This window comes from Alligator sinensis, unplaced genomic scaffold, assembly GCF_000455745.1.
Source record: "Alligator sinensis unplaced genomic scaffold, ASM45574v1 scaffold166_1, whole genome shotgun sequence".
Lineage (NCBI taxonomy): Eukaryota > Metazoa > Chordata > Crocodylia > Alligatoridae > Alligator > Alligator sinensis.
The window spans coordinates 1646928-1661808 of record NW_005842098.1 but is presented as its reverse complement, the minus strand read 5'-3'; the positions used below and the strand labels follow the sequence as shown (position 1 = coordinate 1661808).

The 14881-nt window shown below is 44.0% G+C and overlaps 1 protein-coding gene across 1 annotated transcript in view; it reads left to right on the top strand.

Moving 5' to 3' along the window:
• Positions 1–14881, top strand: part of WBP11 (WW domain binding protein 11) — an 18125-nt gene that overhangs the window by 231 nt on the left and 3013 nt on the right. The window contains exons 2-10 of the mRNA XM_025204834.1: positions 1492–1607; positions 2069–2100; positions 2779–2872; positions 3370–3566; positions 5562–5695; positions 6716–6915; positions 9366–9557; positions 10553–10654; positions 12880–13191. Of these exons, the coding sequence (XP_025060619.1) occupies positions 1544–1607; positions 2069–2100; positions 2779–2872; positions 3370–3566; positions 5562–5695; positions 6716–6915; positions 9366–9557; positions 10553–10654; positions 12880–13191 (1327 nt within the window). The 5' untranslated portion in view covers positions 1492–1543. The remainder of the gene's footprint in view (positions 1–1491; positions 1608–2068; positions 2101–2778; positions 2873–3369; positions 3567–5561; positions 5696–6715; positions 6916–9365; positions 9558–10552; positions 10655–12879; positions 13192–14881) is intronic.

Sequence of the window (14881 nt, the reverse complement as noted above, 5' to 3'; positions counted from 1 at the left end):
GGGCGGGGAAGGCAGCGGGCCCGGCAGTCAAGGGGCAGCGTCGCTGCTCGGGCTTGTGGCGGCTCAGGCGAGCGGCTGAATTGGTCCCCTGCAGGGCCCATCCTGGCAGGCCAGGCCGCGCTCTCCCTTCCGCGGGCTCCCCGCACATCCGGGTGCCGCCGCTTCCCCGCTGCCACATTTTGGTGCCCGTGGGAAGCCCCGTGGGCTGGGTGACATAAACCGGGCTCTGCAGGCTGAAGGTTGAGCCCCCCACCCTTTCGTAGGAGGGTTTTGACCCAACTTCTGAGGCCTTATGTTTAGCTTGGTGCCAATCTCCATTGGCGTGTTTGTGTATTTGGATGCGAGGCAGCAGCTTGAGATGCTTCACTCAAATATGGCCTTTGGTGTCGGGCAGGGATTCCTGTGTCAGAGGGGCTCCTGGTTTTTGTGAAAACGAGGAGGAGGAAAGTGGAGACACAGGGACCCTTAGTTATCAATTCAGGAGGGAGTTGGTTCCTTAGTGGAGGTGGTCCCTCACTGAGAAAATGTCTCGGTGGTTGTCTCGAGGTTAAAGAACAAATCAATGGCATCAGTTAATACTTTCCAGCATAACGTTTCCTGTCTGCCAGGCCAGCCGAATTTAAGCTTGAAGCCCTGAACAAACAGCCAGCCCCAGAGAAGGGAGAAAATGTTAGTGGGAGAGCAGAGCACACGGGGCGCACAGAAATTGAGGGGTGGTGAGGAAAGGAGTCTCTTACCTGACTGTGCAGTGAGCCAGTCTGGAGGAAAAGGGAATGGGGGTGTATGCAGAGCCCCTAGCATGGGAGTTGCGCAGAAAGCCTCAGGGGCGTGGGACTGGGGCAAAGGAAGTGCGCAAGAGCCCCTGGTGTGAAAGGGGAGCACCTGGAGTGAAACCGAAGTACATAGGAAACAGGTAGCAATGGAAAAAAAGCAAGAAGCAGTGCACTGGTCAGTGCAGTGCGCTTAGCAGAAGCAGCAGTGTGCAAAACTCACCTGTAAATACAAACAATGTACTTAGTGTGGGTTGTGGGAGTCGCTTGTTGATAAAATGGTATAGTTATCTTGCTTTGTATATGTGCCAGAGGGAATGGGTGCAAGCACATTCCCACAACATATCCTTCAGATCACATCACAGCTGCTTTGCAGTAACTGCCCATGTGTGTGCCCTTACCTGGTGCCAAATGACTTCCCACTAAAAATGTTTCGGTAAGCAGAAGCTACTTTGTATTTATTGTGTGGTAAGATCATACATGTGGGCAGTTATCACAAAATGATGCATTGTAAGTTCACACTTCTTACTTCACAGTATTTGTTTGTGCATCCATACCTGGGGCTTGCATGCAGTTGAATTCTGTGCATTCACAAGAGCTGGGATTTAAAGATGTGATGGATACTGACAGCAGCTATTAGTTTGGTGAAGGAGAGAGGAAGAATAGGAGCATGCTTATCATTACTGACGGATAGAATCTGATGTTGTGGCTTTGTTTTCAGGTTACTCATCCATTTTTTGAGGTGGCAGTGAAAAGAGAAAAAACAGGCCAAGATGGGGCGGAGATCTACATCCTCCACCAAGAGTGGAAAGTTCATGAACCCCACAGACCAGGCCCGTGAGTATCTAGAAAAATGCTTGATATAGCATGCTGGCTTTTTCTTTGACAGATGGCAATGAAAAGTAACTGAAGGATCAAGTCAGATTCCTGATTGAATTCCTTTTTGCCTGTTCAGCACACAGATTGTTTCCATCTCCAGAGTATTTGTTGTTTTGTTAGAACTAAATTTAAACAATTGTTCTAATTAAACATCTGCTTCCATTTTTGAGTGAGTGACTGCAAATATCTCTGCTTTTAGTGGTCTGGGGACTGCTGTTGTCTATCTTTCATAGTGTGTCTGAAATTTTTTTTACTAAGCATATTTTTCTAGGACTGAGAAAAGAGGGGTGGATAGAACTGGTTTTCAAATCAGCAAACTGTTGAGAAACAGAACTGAAGTACTTGCAAAAGAAAAATGTTATGCTGGCTGGGTTTGACTGACTTTTTTTTCAAGTTGTCTGTTTCCTTCCTTTCTGCAGGAAAGGAGGCCCGGAAGAGGGAGCTGAAGAAGGTAAGCCATTGTGTCAGCAACGGTATTGCTGTCCTGTTTGTTTCATGTTTCCAACTGCAGTGGACTTTAGGCAATGAGCAGACTGGCTCCAGGCTTCTCAAAAGCCTTTCTATGTTGTGAAGATGCTGTTTGTCTTAAAGGGATATTGATAACCTAAATCATGTTTTTGTCTGAAATTTTTTTTACCCTAACCCTTTCCCCCTCCTCCCTGTCTGCTTTGTGCTTTTGGTAGCACTTTTCTGTTATTGGGGTTACTATGTCCCATTTGCTTAGTTTTCCCTTGTGGTTCCTTTGGCCCTTATAGAAAGGTAACAGGGAAGAAGAAAACCTTAATAAATATGGGAGCAATTATGTTGGGATCCCAAAACTGTCAAAACTGGAGGAGGAGGTGTCTTGAAAGTATACAAGATACTCCTCAAGTTATATTAGTATCAGAAGTTGGTTAAAAGTCCTTCTAGGTATGTTATGTGATTAGTACTTTTAGCATCTTAAAGTACTAAACCTAAACCTCTTTCTTTAGGTTGTATGGAGTTTCTCCCATATTTTAGAAGTCATAGGATTCTAAATTTTAGACAGAAGTTTATGATACCATAGGTTGCATTTATTTACCATAGGTTGCATTCATTTCCCAGTTAACGTAGAGTGACGCTCTTTCTATCTCTTTATTCTCTGTTATAGAACAAAAAACAGAGGATGATGGTACGAGCAGCTGTATTAAAGATGAAGGATCCTAAGCAGATCATCCGGGACATGGAAAAATTGGATGAGATGGGTGAGTGTGTAGCATCTGGGAGACTTGTTTAGGGTGAGGGGAGATCAGGAAACATCAGACAGGATGATAGTTCCCTGCATTAATCCCCTAAATTTATTTTGTTTGTGTTGGATGAAATTGATTATATGAGCTTTTCTTTTTAGAAGAAATGGGGAGGGGGAGAGAGTTCTGTGGATGGGAAAGCTGTTCTTTTTGGATGTTTTGTGACCCTTTTTTATGGTTATTGAAGAAGGTGGATGACCTAGGTATTTCAGTGAGAAGACAAACGTGTAAGGGAGTGTAGTTCATATTGTCAGAATCTGAGCATGTATAAAGGAGTGGCTCCATATAAGGCCTGGAGACCTGGTGAAGAAATTATTCATCTTAAGGCCCTTGTCACTCTCTCTTTGGATGATGTTTCATTTGTGAATATGCATGCAGTGTAATTCAGTTACTAATCAGGGTTCCTATTACAAGTTCTCCTTTTTTTTTTTTCCTGGGCTTTTGTCCTGGATCAGAGTTTAACCCAGTACAGCAGCCACAACTTAATGAGAAGGTGCTAAAGGACAAGCGTAAGAAATTACGTGAGACCTTTGAGCGTATCTTGCGTCTCTATGAAAAGGAAAATCCTGACATATACAAAGAACTGCGCAAGCTAGAAGTGGAGTATGAACAGAAGAGATCGCAGCTCAGCCAGTACTTTGATGCTGTCAAGGTAACATCACTCATGGTTACGGGCATATGACACTGATAGTTCTCTTGCTTTGTTCCTTGTTTACATGTGGCTGTTACAAAGGAGAAGTGTTTTGTGAAAGACTGTTTTTGATACTCAACCCCTTCCACGTTGAGCATTTTATCAGGCTACATAGCTTATGCCTTGACTGCCTCTGTGCTCCTGTGTGGTATTGGATTTAATTTATAGGATGACTTTGCTATAGCTTGAACAGCACACGCCCTGGTATTTAACTACTTCCTATATCCTGGCTTATAAGATGTTTTTCACACTATATACAGTAGATTTTGTCTTAACTTGATGTTAATTCATATGCTTAGGGTAATGAACTTGTACCTCAGCCTTTAATTATCAATGTTTCTAATGGTCCCCTTCATGAAATCCCTAAGCTTTGAGCTGATCATCTGTAAATGAGGGGGGATTTAATAGCAGCCTATAACTACCTGAAGTGTGGTTCCAAAGAGGATGGCGCTAGACTGTTCTCAGTGGCAGCAGATGACAGAACAAGGGAAGTTTGTTAGATCAGTGGCTCTCAACCTGTCTGCCATAGTGGACTACACTTGCTCTCAATGCGTTATGTGGGTTGCACCTGCACAGTTTACTTCCTGTGCATCCATTTAAAAATGTTTTAACAGTTTGTCACATGGGCCACAGCAGTGTGCTGATTGGACTGCATGTGGACCATAGGTTGAGAACCACTGGGTTAGATATTAGGAAATCCTTTCTCACCAGGATGGTAGTAAAGCACTGGAACAGGTTACCCAGAGAGGTGGTGGAATCTTCATCCTTGGAGGTTTTGAAGACCTGGCTAGACAAAGCTTTGGCTGGGAAGATCATGGTCCTGTTTTGAGCAGGGGGTTGGAGTAGATGCCTCCTGAGGTCCCTCCAACCTAATTTCCTATGATTCTATGAAATGTTCCTTTGTAATGTACAAATTCCTATAGCTGCTGCTACTCCCACATACTTAGGAAGGGCATGAGCATTTTTGTCTGAAATAATTGCTTTGTGGGCTGAAAATCTTTAAGCTTGACCAGGCTTTGATTTGAACAGGGTAGGCTTTTTCACGGGCAGACTCTGTGTGGGACCTTGCCATTAGGGACTTTAGGGTGAGATTACACATTAGAGTTAGCAGGTGCTAATCCTTAAGAATGTTAGCCTGTATTAAGGTTAACTAGTGCTAGTGATCAGTCATGGGATTAATACCTTCTCTAATGTGCACTACTCAGACCTGCTGCTAGAAGGCTGGTGAGTTGCAAGTCTGCTATGGCTAGGGGCTGCAAGTCTACTCTGTACCTGCCCTGGTCTCTGGCTCTCTAGCCAGAGTTTAGGCTAGGGAGGAGAAGGGTGAGGGCCTTCCAGTGCCACTTGGATCTCCTGCTCCACCCCCAAATCAGCTTGCTACCCCCCTCCCTCCAACCCCTAGATTCTCCCTCCACTCGTGGATCACTGGCCTGGCAACCCAGTTGGCCCAAGATCAGTGGTGGTTGGTGGTGGGGAATCCCCCTCCCTGCCTGCTTCCAGACTCCCTGCAGCCTGTGCCACCCCATTGAACCTGTATCCAGCCCCCACTGGGCCCTGCAGCTGACGGTCAGCTCCTTGGCCCCCCTTCCCCCCCACCCCGTCTTCAGTTGCTAGGAGCCTAGCTCAAAGATAAATCTGGTCTGGAGTGGTGTAACTTTTTAAGATGCCACAAGAGCACTTAGCACTAGTTAACGAGCCTTAATGTGTAGTCATTCAAGTTTTTAATTGCTCTTAGCCTGATCTGATTTTAATGTGTAATCTCATCAGTTTTTTCAGATCTTCAAAGATCTGTTCAAGGAACAGATGCAAGGAGTAACGCATCTTTGAGATACTCACCTTTGTTGATGGTTATTGACACCCTTCCTTTCACATTCTGCAAACTGAGGAGGGTGCACAATATTCTGTTACCTCTACCTCCTGCATGGTTAACCTGCCTGCTGTTTATAATTCTCCCAGAATGCCCAGCACGTCGAAGTGGAAAGTATTCCCTTGCCAGACATGCCTCACGCCCCCTCCAACATCCTCATACAAGACATCCCCTTACCTGGAGCCCAACCACCTTCTATCCTCAAGAAAACATCAGCCTATGGGTAAGAAAGAAATGTCCTGAAGAGCTAACAAAATCTGTTGGGTGGAAAGAGGGTGAGTGGGAAGCAACAGCTAGGGGAAGAAATGATAATAGAAGTCCTGAGTAAATGGTGAATCTAGAGTACTGTCAGTATTTCATCTCCACTTTGAACCTTTCTTTCCATCCTTTCTGTTTAAAAGTCTGCTTTGTGCCTTAATTTCAGTTATGATAAATGTGTCTCTTTAGTCTTTTGTAGGGCTGTGCAAAGCTTTGGATCATGATTCAGATTTGGAGGCCAAATCTACGAATCCGAATCAAATCACGGGAAGCTTTAGGCCAGGCTTGTCCAACATACGGCCTGCGGGCCGCCATGCAGCCCTCCAAGCCGTTTTCTGAGGCCCGAGGTGCTGCGAAGGGAAACGAAAGTAAACACTATACTTTCGTTTCGGGGGGGTGGTGATGTGATACCGCTTCCTGTGAGGTCTTTGAATATGGCTCGCCGGCCCACTGGGTGATAAAAAGTTCATGATCCGGCCCCACGTTCAAAAAGGTTGGACACCCCTGCTTTAGGCTTTCCGAATCGATTCGGACCTTCTGCATCGATTCAAAGATTCAGCCGTAGGGTATAATGGGGAATCAGTGAAATATCTATAATTTTGTTGTCTTTTGGTTGATTCAGATGAAACTTGCAGGGATGGTAGCGTCTGCTGAGAGCATGACGTGCCAAGTTTCAAGGTGATAGGTGCAGGCGTTTCTGGGAAACTGCATCCCAAAGTTCTGATGGCAAAACTTGTGTCACGTGTGTGTTAAGCCACAGCGGGGTGAAAACTGCTAGAGGCCCTGCACCTCTAGCTGCTGACAGGCAAAACTCATGCCATGGGTGCTTGTGCATCTGTGTGTGTTGGGGGGGGAGGGACTACTGCAGGTCTGCTTTATTCTTTTTGCCAATTTCCCTGTATGTGTATAAAAGGTTGTCTTGAAGGTGCTTTATAAGGAAGGGGGCAAAGGCTTTCATGTTGATCTCTGTCCTTTTTTATTTCAGACCTCCAGTCCGGTCCATTTCTGTACTTCCTCCTCTAGGACTTGGCGTTCCACGATTACCCCCAGGCAGGAAGCCTCCTGGGCCACCCCCAGGGCCACCCCCACCGCAGGTCCTGCAGATGTACGGCCGTAAAGTGGGCTTTGCCTTGGACATGGCTCCTCGGAGACGAGAGGAGGAGATTTCTTATGGTTCTGACGCAGGTAACAAGCTACTGCTTCTCCCAGTCTTCATGTTAGCCCTTCACTAAAGATGCTTTTCAGGTTATTTTCTTCTTCCTTTCTTTATTCCTCTTTGATAGTATTACAGGGTAGCTGTACAGTTTGGTTCATATTGACATGGCATTTGTTTTAGAGGGAATATGTATGCTTACATTACCTGAGCCTGGCTTTTACAAGGTCATAGAGAATTGACATACTGTACAAAAACCTGAAATTCTTATGCTGTTGAATTGGAAGTACTTTTCTGCTCTTGAAAGATTATGTGCTGGTTCTCTTTTTTGTTAATGCCAGTATGATGCATATGGTAACTTTATCAGTGCGTTCAACATGAGCTTCACTTTTAACAGTTGATGATGATGCCAGCTGCAACATTCGGATTTTTGGTTTTGCCATCAGTGCAGTTGAATTGGGGGTGTGTGGGGAATTCTCTCATGGGTTTGACTGGGTTGCAGAATTGTAGGGATCCTGTAGTTGAGAACATCCCCCAGAGAAGCTTCTCAGCTGAGAACTTACAACCTCTTCCAGAAAAAATTCTACATGTTCTTACCAATAGCATGTATAGGATTTACAATGCTAAGGGGGGAACTGATTGTACCCTCCAGTTTTGTGCCTTCTGCAGGATCTTCAGGAATGTTTGAGCACCATATAACTGAATAGGTTTCACTGTTTTAAGGATTTTTTTCTCTTTTCGGGTGTAACAATTGTCAGCAGGGGGCCAGAAACGATAAAAATGGGATGGATAATGAGGCAATTTCAAAAGAGGAGAAATTGATAAACAGAAATGAACTGGTAAATTTTAGGTGCTGGTTAGATAGTATCCAAAAATAGCCTGGTAGCTAGTTGGTAACCAGGCCAAAAGAAATGAGATTTCTGTCTTAGAATCTTTTTCATAGATGTAGGGTCAGAAGGGACCTTGTAGAGCTTCTAGTCTGACCCCCTGCAGGAGAGTGAACTGGGCTCAAATGACCCCAGCTAGGTAATCATCAAGCCTCCTCTTAAAGACCCCCAAGGTAGGAGCCAGCACCACTTCCCTTGGAAGTTGGTTCCAGATCCTAGCCGCCCTGACTGTGAAGTAGTGCCTCCTAATGTCTAGTCTAAACCTACTCTCTAACAACTTATGGCCATTATTCCTTGTTACTCCGGCAGGCACTCGAGGGAACAAGGTCTCTCCCAACCCCCGCAGGTCCCCCCCAGTAAGTTTATAGACGGCCACCAGGTCCCCCCTCAACCTTCTCTTGCGAAGGCTGAACAGGCTAAGGTCCTGTAGCCTCTCCTCGTAGGGTCTGCCCTGCTGTTCCCGGATCATGCAAGTGGTCCTCCTCTGGACCCTCTCGATGCTGTCCACATCCCTCCTGAAGTGCGGCGCCCAGAACTAGACGCAGTACTCCAGCTGCGGCCTGACCAGTGTTGCATAGAAGGGGAGGATGCATGACAAGGTGCGGATAGCCCTACTGACCGTGTCCTCGCATTGTCAGCCCATGTTCATCTTGGAGTCAGTAATGACTCCAAGATCTCTTTCTGCCACCGTGCTTTCGAGAAAGGAGTTCCCCAGCCTTTAGGTATGCTGCTGGTTCTTACTGCCCAAGTGCAGCACCCTGCACTTGTCAGTATTGAATCCCATCCTATTCTCATTTGCCCACCCCTGTAACCTGTCCAGGTCCCGCTGTAATCTGTCCTTCCCTTCTAGCATGCCCACCTCACCCCAAATCTTGGTGTCGTCTGCGAATTTAAACAGGGTGCTTTTCACCCTGTCTTCCAAGTCGTTAATAAAGAAATTGAACAGTGCGGGCCCAAGGGCTGAGTCCTGGGGGACTCCATTGCCCACTTCCCTCCAGGTCGAATATGACCTGTCCACCACCACTCCCTGAGTACGACCCCTCAGCCAATTTGCAATCCATCTGACTGTATAGGCATCAATGCCAGTTGTCTAGCTTTTTAATGAGAATGGGGTGGGAGACAGTGTCAAAGGCCTTCCTGAAGTCCAGAAAGACTACAGCTACCGCGACACCTGCATCCAGTGATTTTTGTGACCTGATCGTAGAAGGCAATCAGGTTGGTCCAACAGGACCTGCCCCTAATGAAACCATGCTGGTTGCCCTTGAACATCATCCCTGCTGCTGGCCCATCACAGATGTGCTCCTTGATAATCTTCTCAAAGAGCTTCCCCAGGATTGAAGTAAGACTTCCTGTCCCTCCTTCCTCCTACATCACAACTTCTGATAGTAAAGAGAAGTCGCTTGTTTTTGAAGATACATTATTCTATCAGATACTAACTTAATTATCTCTTATGTTGCCATAGACTCTGAAAGGATGTTTTTTGGACAATGAGTCCCTTCCTTGTTGGAATGGGGTTTGTCAGAAAATTGATTGAAATGAGCCTTCCACATTGGCATGGGGTTTTCTGGCTTCCTGATATTCTATGCTTTCCTCAGGCCAACAAGGACATGACGATGAAGTCTCCAGTACCAGTGAAGATGAAGGATACCCAGAAGACATGGATCAAGACAAGCATGATGAGAGCAGTGATGACAGTGATAGCGACAGGTCAGATGCAGATAGTGATGGTGATGAGTTCCTACATCGTGACAATGACAAGGAAAGGGATGGTGGAGAAGAAAAGAAAGGTGCGTAGTGAGAGGTTATAACTTGAAAAGTGACTAAAAATGACAATATCTTAACTGAACAGTTCAGCTTGGTTGATGTGTACATATAGGCTTTAGAGTTTGGCTTTCTGCCAAAAAGTCTGATTTCAGATAGCTTTAAGAACTGCGCCATTGTACTTTATAATGGCTGAATTATTACTATGGTTTTAACTGCAGAATATTTATTATTGTGATTAATGGATCAGGAGGAACCCAGCTATACTTTTAAGATCCAGGATGAATGAATATTCAGACTCCATTGTGTCTCTCTTTTTTTTTTTTTTTTAAGAATAACAGCATTTTAAAGCTAAAGCATTGGGTCAGAAACTTGTACTGTGCAAATTTGAGTCTGAATCAAGGGCATATCCCCACTTTAATGACTTAAAGTCTCAATGCACATAAACTATTAGAACCAATAGCTAAGTGTCTTTTCTAAGAAGCCTTTCTGTATTACAGATTAATTTGAAGTTTGAGTGGAAGTAAAAAAACAAACAAACCCTATTTGAAACTGGTAGCAAAGTTTAGGTTAGTAGAAAGTAAAGAGGCTAATAATATTAAGATTTGTTATTGTTTTGAAGACTATGGCTCCTGACAGAAGTGAACAACCCCCCCACAAAAAATAGCGCTTTGCTGGAAGAGGAATTGTGTTAGTTTAACCTGGTGCTCCAACATCTGTATAGATTGGGTGCTTCAGCAGGGCTTTTTGGCATTTTTATCTAAAGGTGATTCAATCAGCTATTAGATAAGTCCCCAAAAGCCCCACTGAAGTGCCCAGTCTATATGGATGTTGGGCGAGCCAGTTCAAACTAATGAAATGCGTCCTTTGAGCATGTGCTGCATTCAGTGGGGGTATGCCAAGCTTAAAGTGGTGTTTTTTTCACATATGTAAGTAGTCTCTGTATTTAAGGTGCTACTCACATCAGAGTAAAACTCTATTTTCTCATGCATGTTGAATTCCACCCCCCCCATCTTTGTAGGTCACAGTGTGCGGTTTGCCGACATGCCTGGCAAGTCACGGAAAAGAAAAAAGAACATGAAGGAATTGACTCCGCTTCAGGCCATGATGCTGCGAATGGCAGGTAAACAGTTAGGTTCCTTAGCAGGTTATCAACATTGGAACTTGTATCTCTCTAGTTACCTTACAGTAAGAAAGTGTGAATTGTGTAGAAAGCCTCCCAGTGAAAATTTCCTTATCCATGTGCTATGCATAAAGGTCAGGATATTACAGAAATAATAGAAGGAAACGAGTTACGGGAAATCGGTTAAGAAATTGCTTCTAGCAGTTAAAGAGCGTATAGTGGTTTAATTTGCTCAGGGTAGCTGTTGAAGCATTGAGTTGAATATGAAGGACAGAGAAAGCTTTTTAACTTAAAGGAAAAAAACCAACAACACTATCCACTCCTGTATCTTAAAGACAAGCTTTTTAAAAAATGGCCTGCATTAACAATGAAGGCAAAAACTCTCTTGATACTTAGAAGGGTCTTTTTCCCCAAGGCTACAATAATGTATATGTGCCAGACCATCAGTCATCCTCTTTCTGTGTACACATCTCTCTATTGCCTCTTCAGTTTCAGCTTTGTGTTGCTGTTATCGGAAAGTGTTCTTGCAGAATCTAAACAGGAATGGACACTATCAAACAAAGAGCATGTATCTGATGGAGGGTGTGGTTAAGGGATGAAAGAAGAATGGTGGCACTGGGTGCATCTACACGTGCACTGGACTGCACAGTAACTGTTGTCACTGTGCAGTCCTGGTGTCACATGGGTCATTTCTGATGCCACTGTGCAGTAGCAACAAGCTACTGCACAGTAGTGCCGATGCCATGGTTTGTGCCTGCCAATGCTACGTTGCTCCAGCAGCGAGCTATGGCGATGTAGCATCTCGTGTAGTTGTGCCCACTGCCTATACACGCACTTTACTTATCTGAACAAAGTAAATGGGTGCTTTTAAAATGTTTTAATTATAGTTGTAGCCATAACTTCAGGTTTTACTGTTGCAATACTGATATGCAAAAGTTAACTTTAAGTTGATTAAAAAAAAATCTGGACACATCACTTGAATAGACTGTAGGGTGTGTATTAACTAAGTAAAACTATTAGCTTACATTAATGTGTGACTTTAACTTTAGAAATTAAGCATCAGGAAAGTCATAAATTAAGATTTCTAAAGCAAACGTATTTCTGGACAAGTTGCACATTTTCTGCTTTTTGTGACATAAAGTATAAAGTAAAATAAGGTACACTGGGAATGTGATATTGGCTGGCCTGTTAAGTTAACTTTTTGTAGTCAGAGGAAATTCCAAAGTATCCCTTCACTGATTGTGTAATTCTGCTCTGCAGTTACTGTTTAATAACTGATTGATTTAGTCTGTGACTGGTTGTTTTAAACAGATAATAGAAAGTACTACATGAATGAAGAGTGGCAGAGTTGAAGTTGCTGAAGGAACCTTAATTTTTCTGCTTGCTTAATTTTTCAACCTTAAATGAAGAAAACTTAGATTAATGAAAAGCTAACATCTTTAAGAGGAGGAAAGAGGGAATAAATCTAAAACTGAATTGTTACCCAGTAATCTAAAGTCTTTTAGTATTAAGCCTAGTTTGAACATGGGCAACCTAACATTTTTTTTATACTTTAATGCCACATTTGCATCAAGTTAAGTTTCCTCTCTTTCACTCCTTAAAGCATTTAAATCTCTTAAAAAGAAGCTGTTTGTGCACAAGGGGGTGGAGGGAGGGAGGGAAAATTTCTAGCTTGTTTTATAGTTCAAGTGATAGCATCAGTTTACAATAATATTCCTCTAAGAAATATTTTGCATACTTTGGTGGAAACCAAAGTAACTGTTAGTAAGTCCTGAAAATACAGTACTAGTGAGTTCCATTAGAATCCTTTTACTGTATGTTTTGTATGGTATCTAAATTATATCAGTTTATTCACCATTAGTGTGGGGTAAGGATTTCTTTCCCCTTATACCATGTAGTCCAGTTTTTCTGTGGTGTTATGATAGTAGTAGCTATGAGTTGATTAATATAGGGGTGGCCAACCTGTGGCATAGGTCCCACAAATGGTATGGGCAGACTGGGGAGGGGACAGGCAGCTCAGTGGCAGATAGGGCAGGAAACAGAATGTAGCGCATCGGATCAGCCAGGGAGCACAGGGCAGGAAACAGGGAGCTGAGCTGCGGGTTGGGTGAGGGAAAGGGATTAGTGGCAGTTGGTGAGGGCAGGGAGCAGGGTTAATTTGTGGCACACCCATCAAAAAGGTTGCCCGCCCCCTCCCCCAAATACATTCTCTTTTTTGTCTTTAGGTCAGGAAATTCCAGAGGAAGGCCGAGAAGTGGAGGAATACTCGGAAGAAGAGGATGAGGAGGAGGAGGACTCAGAAACTGAAGAGACATCGCCATCACAACAACAACACACAGAGGAGTCTCTGACTGAGACTGGATCATCTACTGCAGCTGCCCAGCCCCAGCCACAGCAGCAACCACCACCACAGCCTGTTCCTCCAGCTCAGATACAGGCACCTCCTATGCCTGGGCCACCTCCACTAGGACCACCTCCTGCCCCTCCTCTGCGACCCCCAGGGCCACCCACTGGTCTTCCTCCTGGTCCTCCACCAGGTGGGTCATTTGGCTGTTTTCATTTAATTTTGTTTTTAGGTTTTTCAGCTGTGCAGAGGTCCCTTAGCTGTTCCTCAACCAGCTACAGTTGCCACCATTCTAGGAGTGTTTCATATCTTGCTAGGAGAGAGAGAGACTTGCACCATAAATTCAATTTTAGGCTTCCTTAACTAATTTCCAAGCAAGAGAACCAAGTACTGCTGGTTCTGCAGTGTGAGCGCATGTTTCATTAGGAATTGGAGGGATATAGCAACACAATTTGCATGGGTAATGGGGTCACCTGAACTCATTTGGGCCAGTTGGCTTAGAAATGAAATTCCCTGAACTGTTTAACATCATTAAATTCCAAGAAGAAAATTGGCCGTTGTAGAGAGAGGACATTTAGGACTTTGTTTATAATTATCCTGCTATTGTGTTTGAGCCACATACAAGAACTATAAAGAGGATTTTAATGAGCAAAAGCAAGACACGTCCTCTCACCATCTCTCCTTTTAAAAGTCAGCTGCATGCACTCACCTTTACTGTTCTTGTGTGATCAGAAATGTATGGCTGTCATCTCAGCAGGAGAAACAAAATCCAGAATGAAAAGTCCTCCAGTAAACTTGTCTTTAGTTGTTTAAATATATGCAAATAAACTATCACTGAATTATATGAGAAGGAGGGAGTGTAGCTGAGTCTACAGTCTCAATCTCAATAAACAGGGAAATATGGGTATTGGATCATAATTATTTTGGAATTGGGTTGAGTTCAAGATCATTTGAGCAGCACCATGTTTGAGATGGTGGCACCAAAGAAAAGAGGATTTCTCTTTTTTTTTTTTTTTTTGTCTTTTGACTCTGGGCTGTGTTGTAGCATATTAATTCAATAACTACTTACAAGAACAGTGACAGCCATTAAATAAAGATGATAGGCCTGCCAGCCTATTTAATCTACACAAAACAGATTTGAGATCCTGATTTGGGATCAGGAAGAATATTCCCTCCATTTCAGTCCCACAGTCAGTACTGTGGTCAGATGAATTTTACCTTTTTTTTTCTTAAGTAGTTGGCTTTGACTATTGTAGGGAGATGAACCATCAGAAGCGATGAGCCATTGGTGCTGTCTAGCAATAGCACTGTAGTCTTTTAAGACAATGTTCTTGATTGCTTTTCAGTTAAGAGACTTATTATGGCTCCATGACAGCAAACAGCTGTTTAAAGTTATACTTTTATATTCTGTTTGTTGCGGGTAGGTCTTGCTTGACCAATCTCATTTCCTTCTACGACCAGGTGACCTATCACCTGGACAAGGGAGAAGAGATTGAGGTCATATATCTTGACTTCAAAAAAGCCTTCGATCTGGTGTCCCATGATCACCTCTTGGAGAAAGTGGCCAATTGTCGCCTTGGGTCCTCCACGATCCACTGGCTGGAAAATTGGCTCCGTGGTCGGATCCAGAGGGTAGTAATTGAGGGAAGTCACTCATCGTGGTGTCCTGTGACCAGTGGGGTCCCCCAAGGCTCTGTCCTTGGACCCATACTGTTCAACATCTTCATTAATGATGTGGACACTGGAGTCAGAAGCGGACTGGCCAAGTTCGCCGATGACACCAAACTTTGGGGCAAAGCATCCACAACAGAAGACAGGCAGGTTATCCAGGCTGACCTGGACAGGCTCAGCAAGTGGGCGGACGAGAATCGGATGGTGTTCAA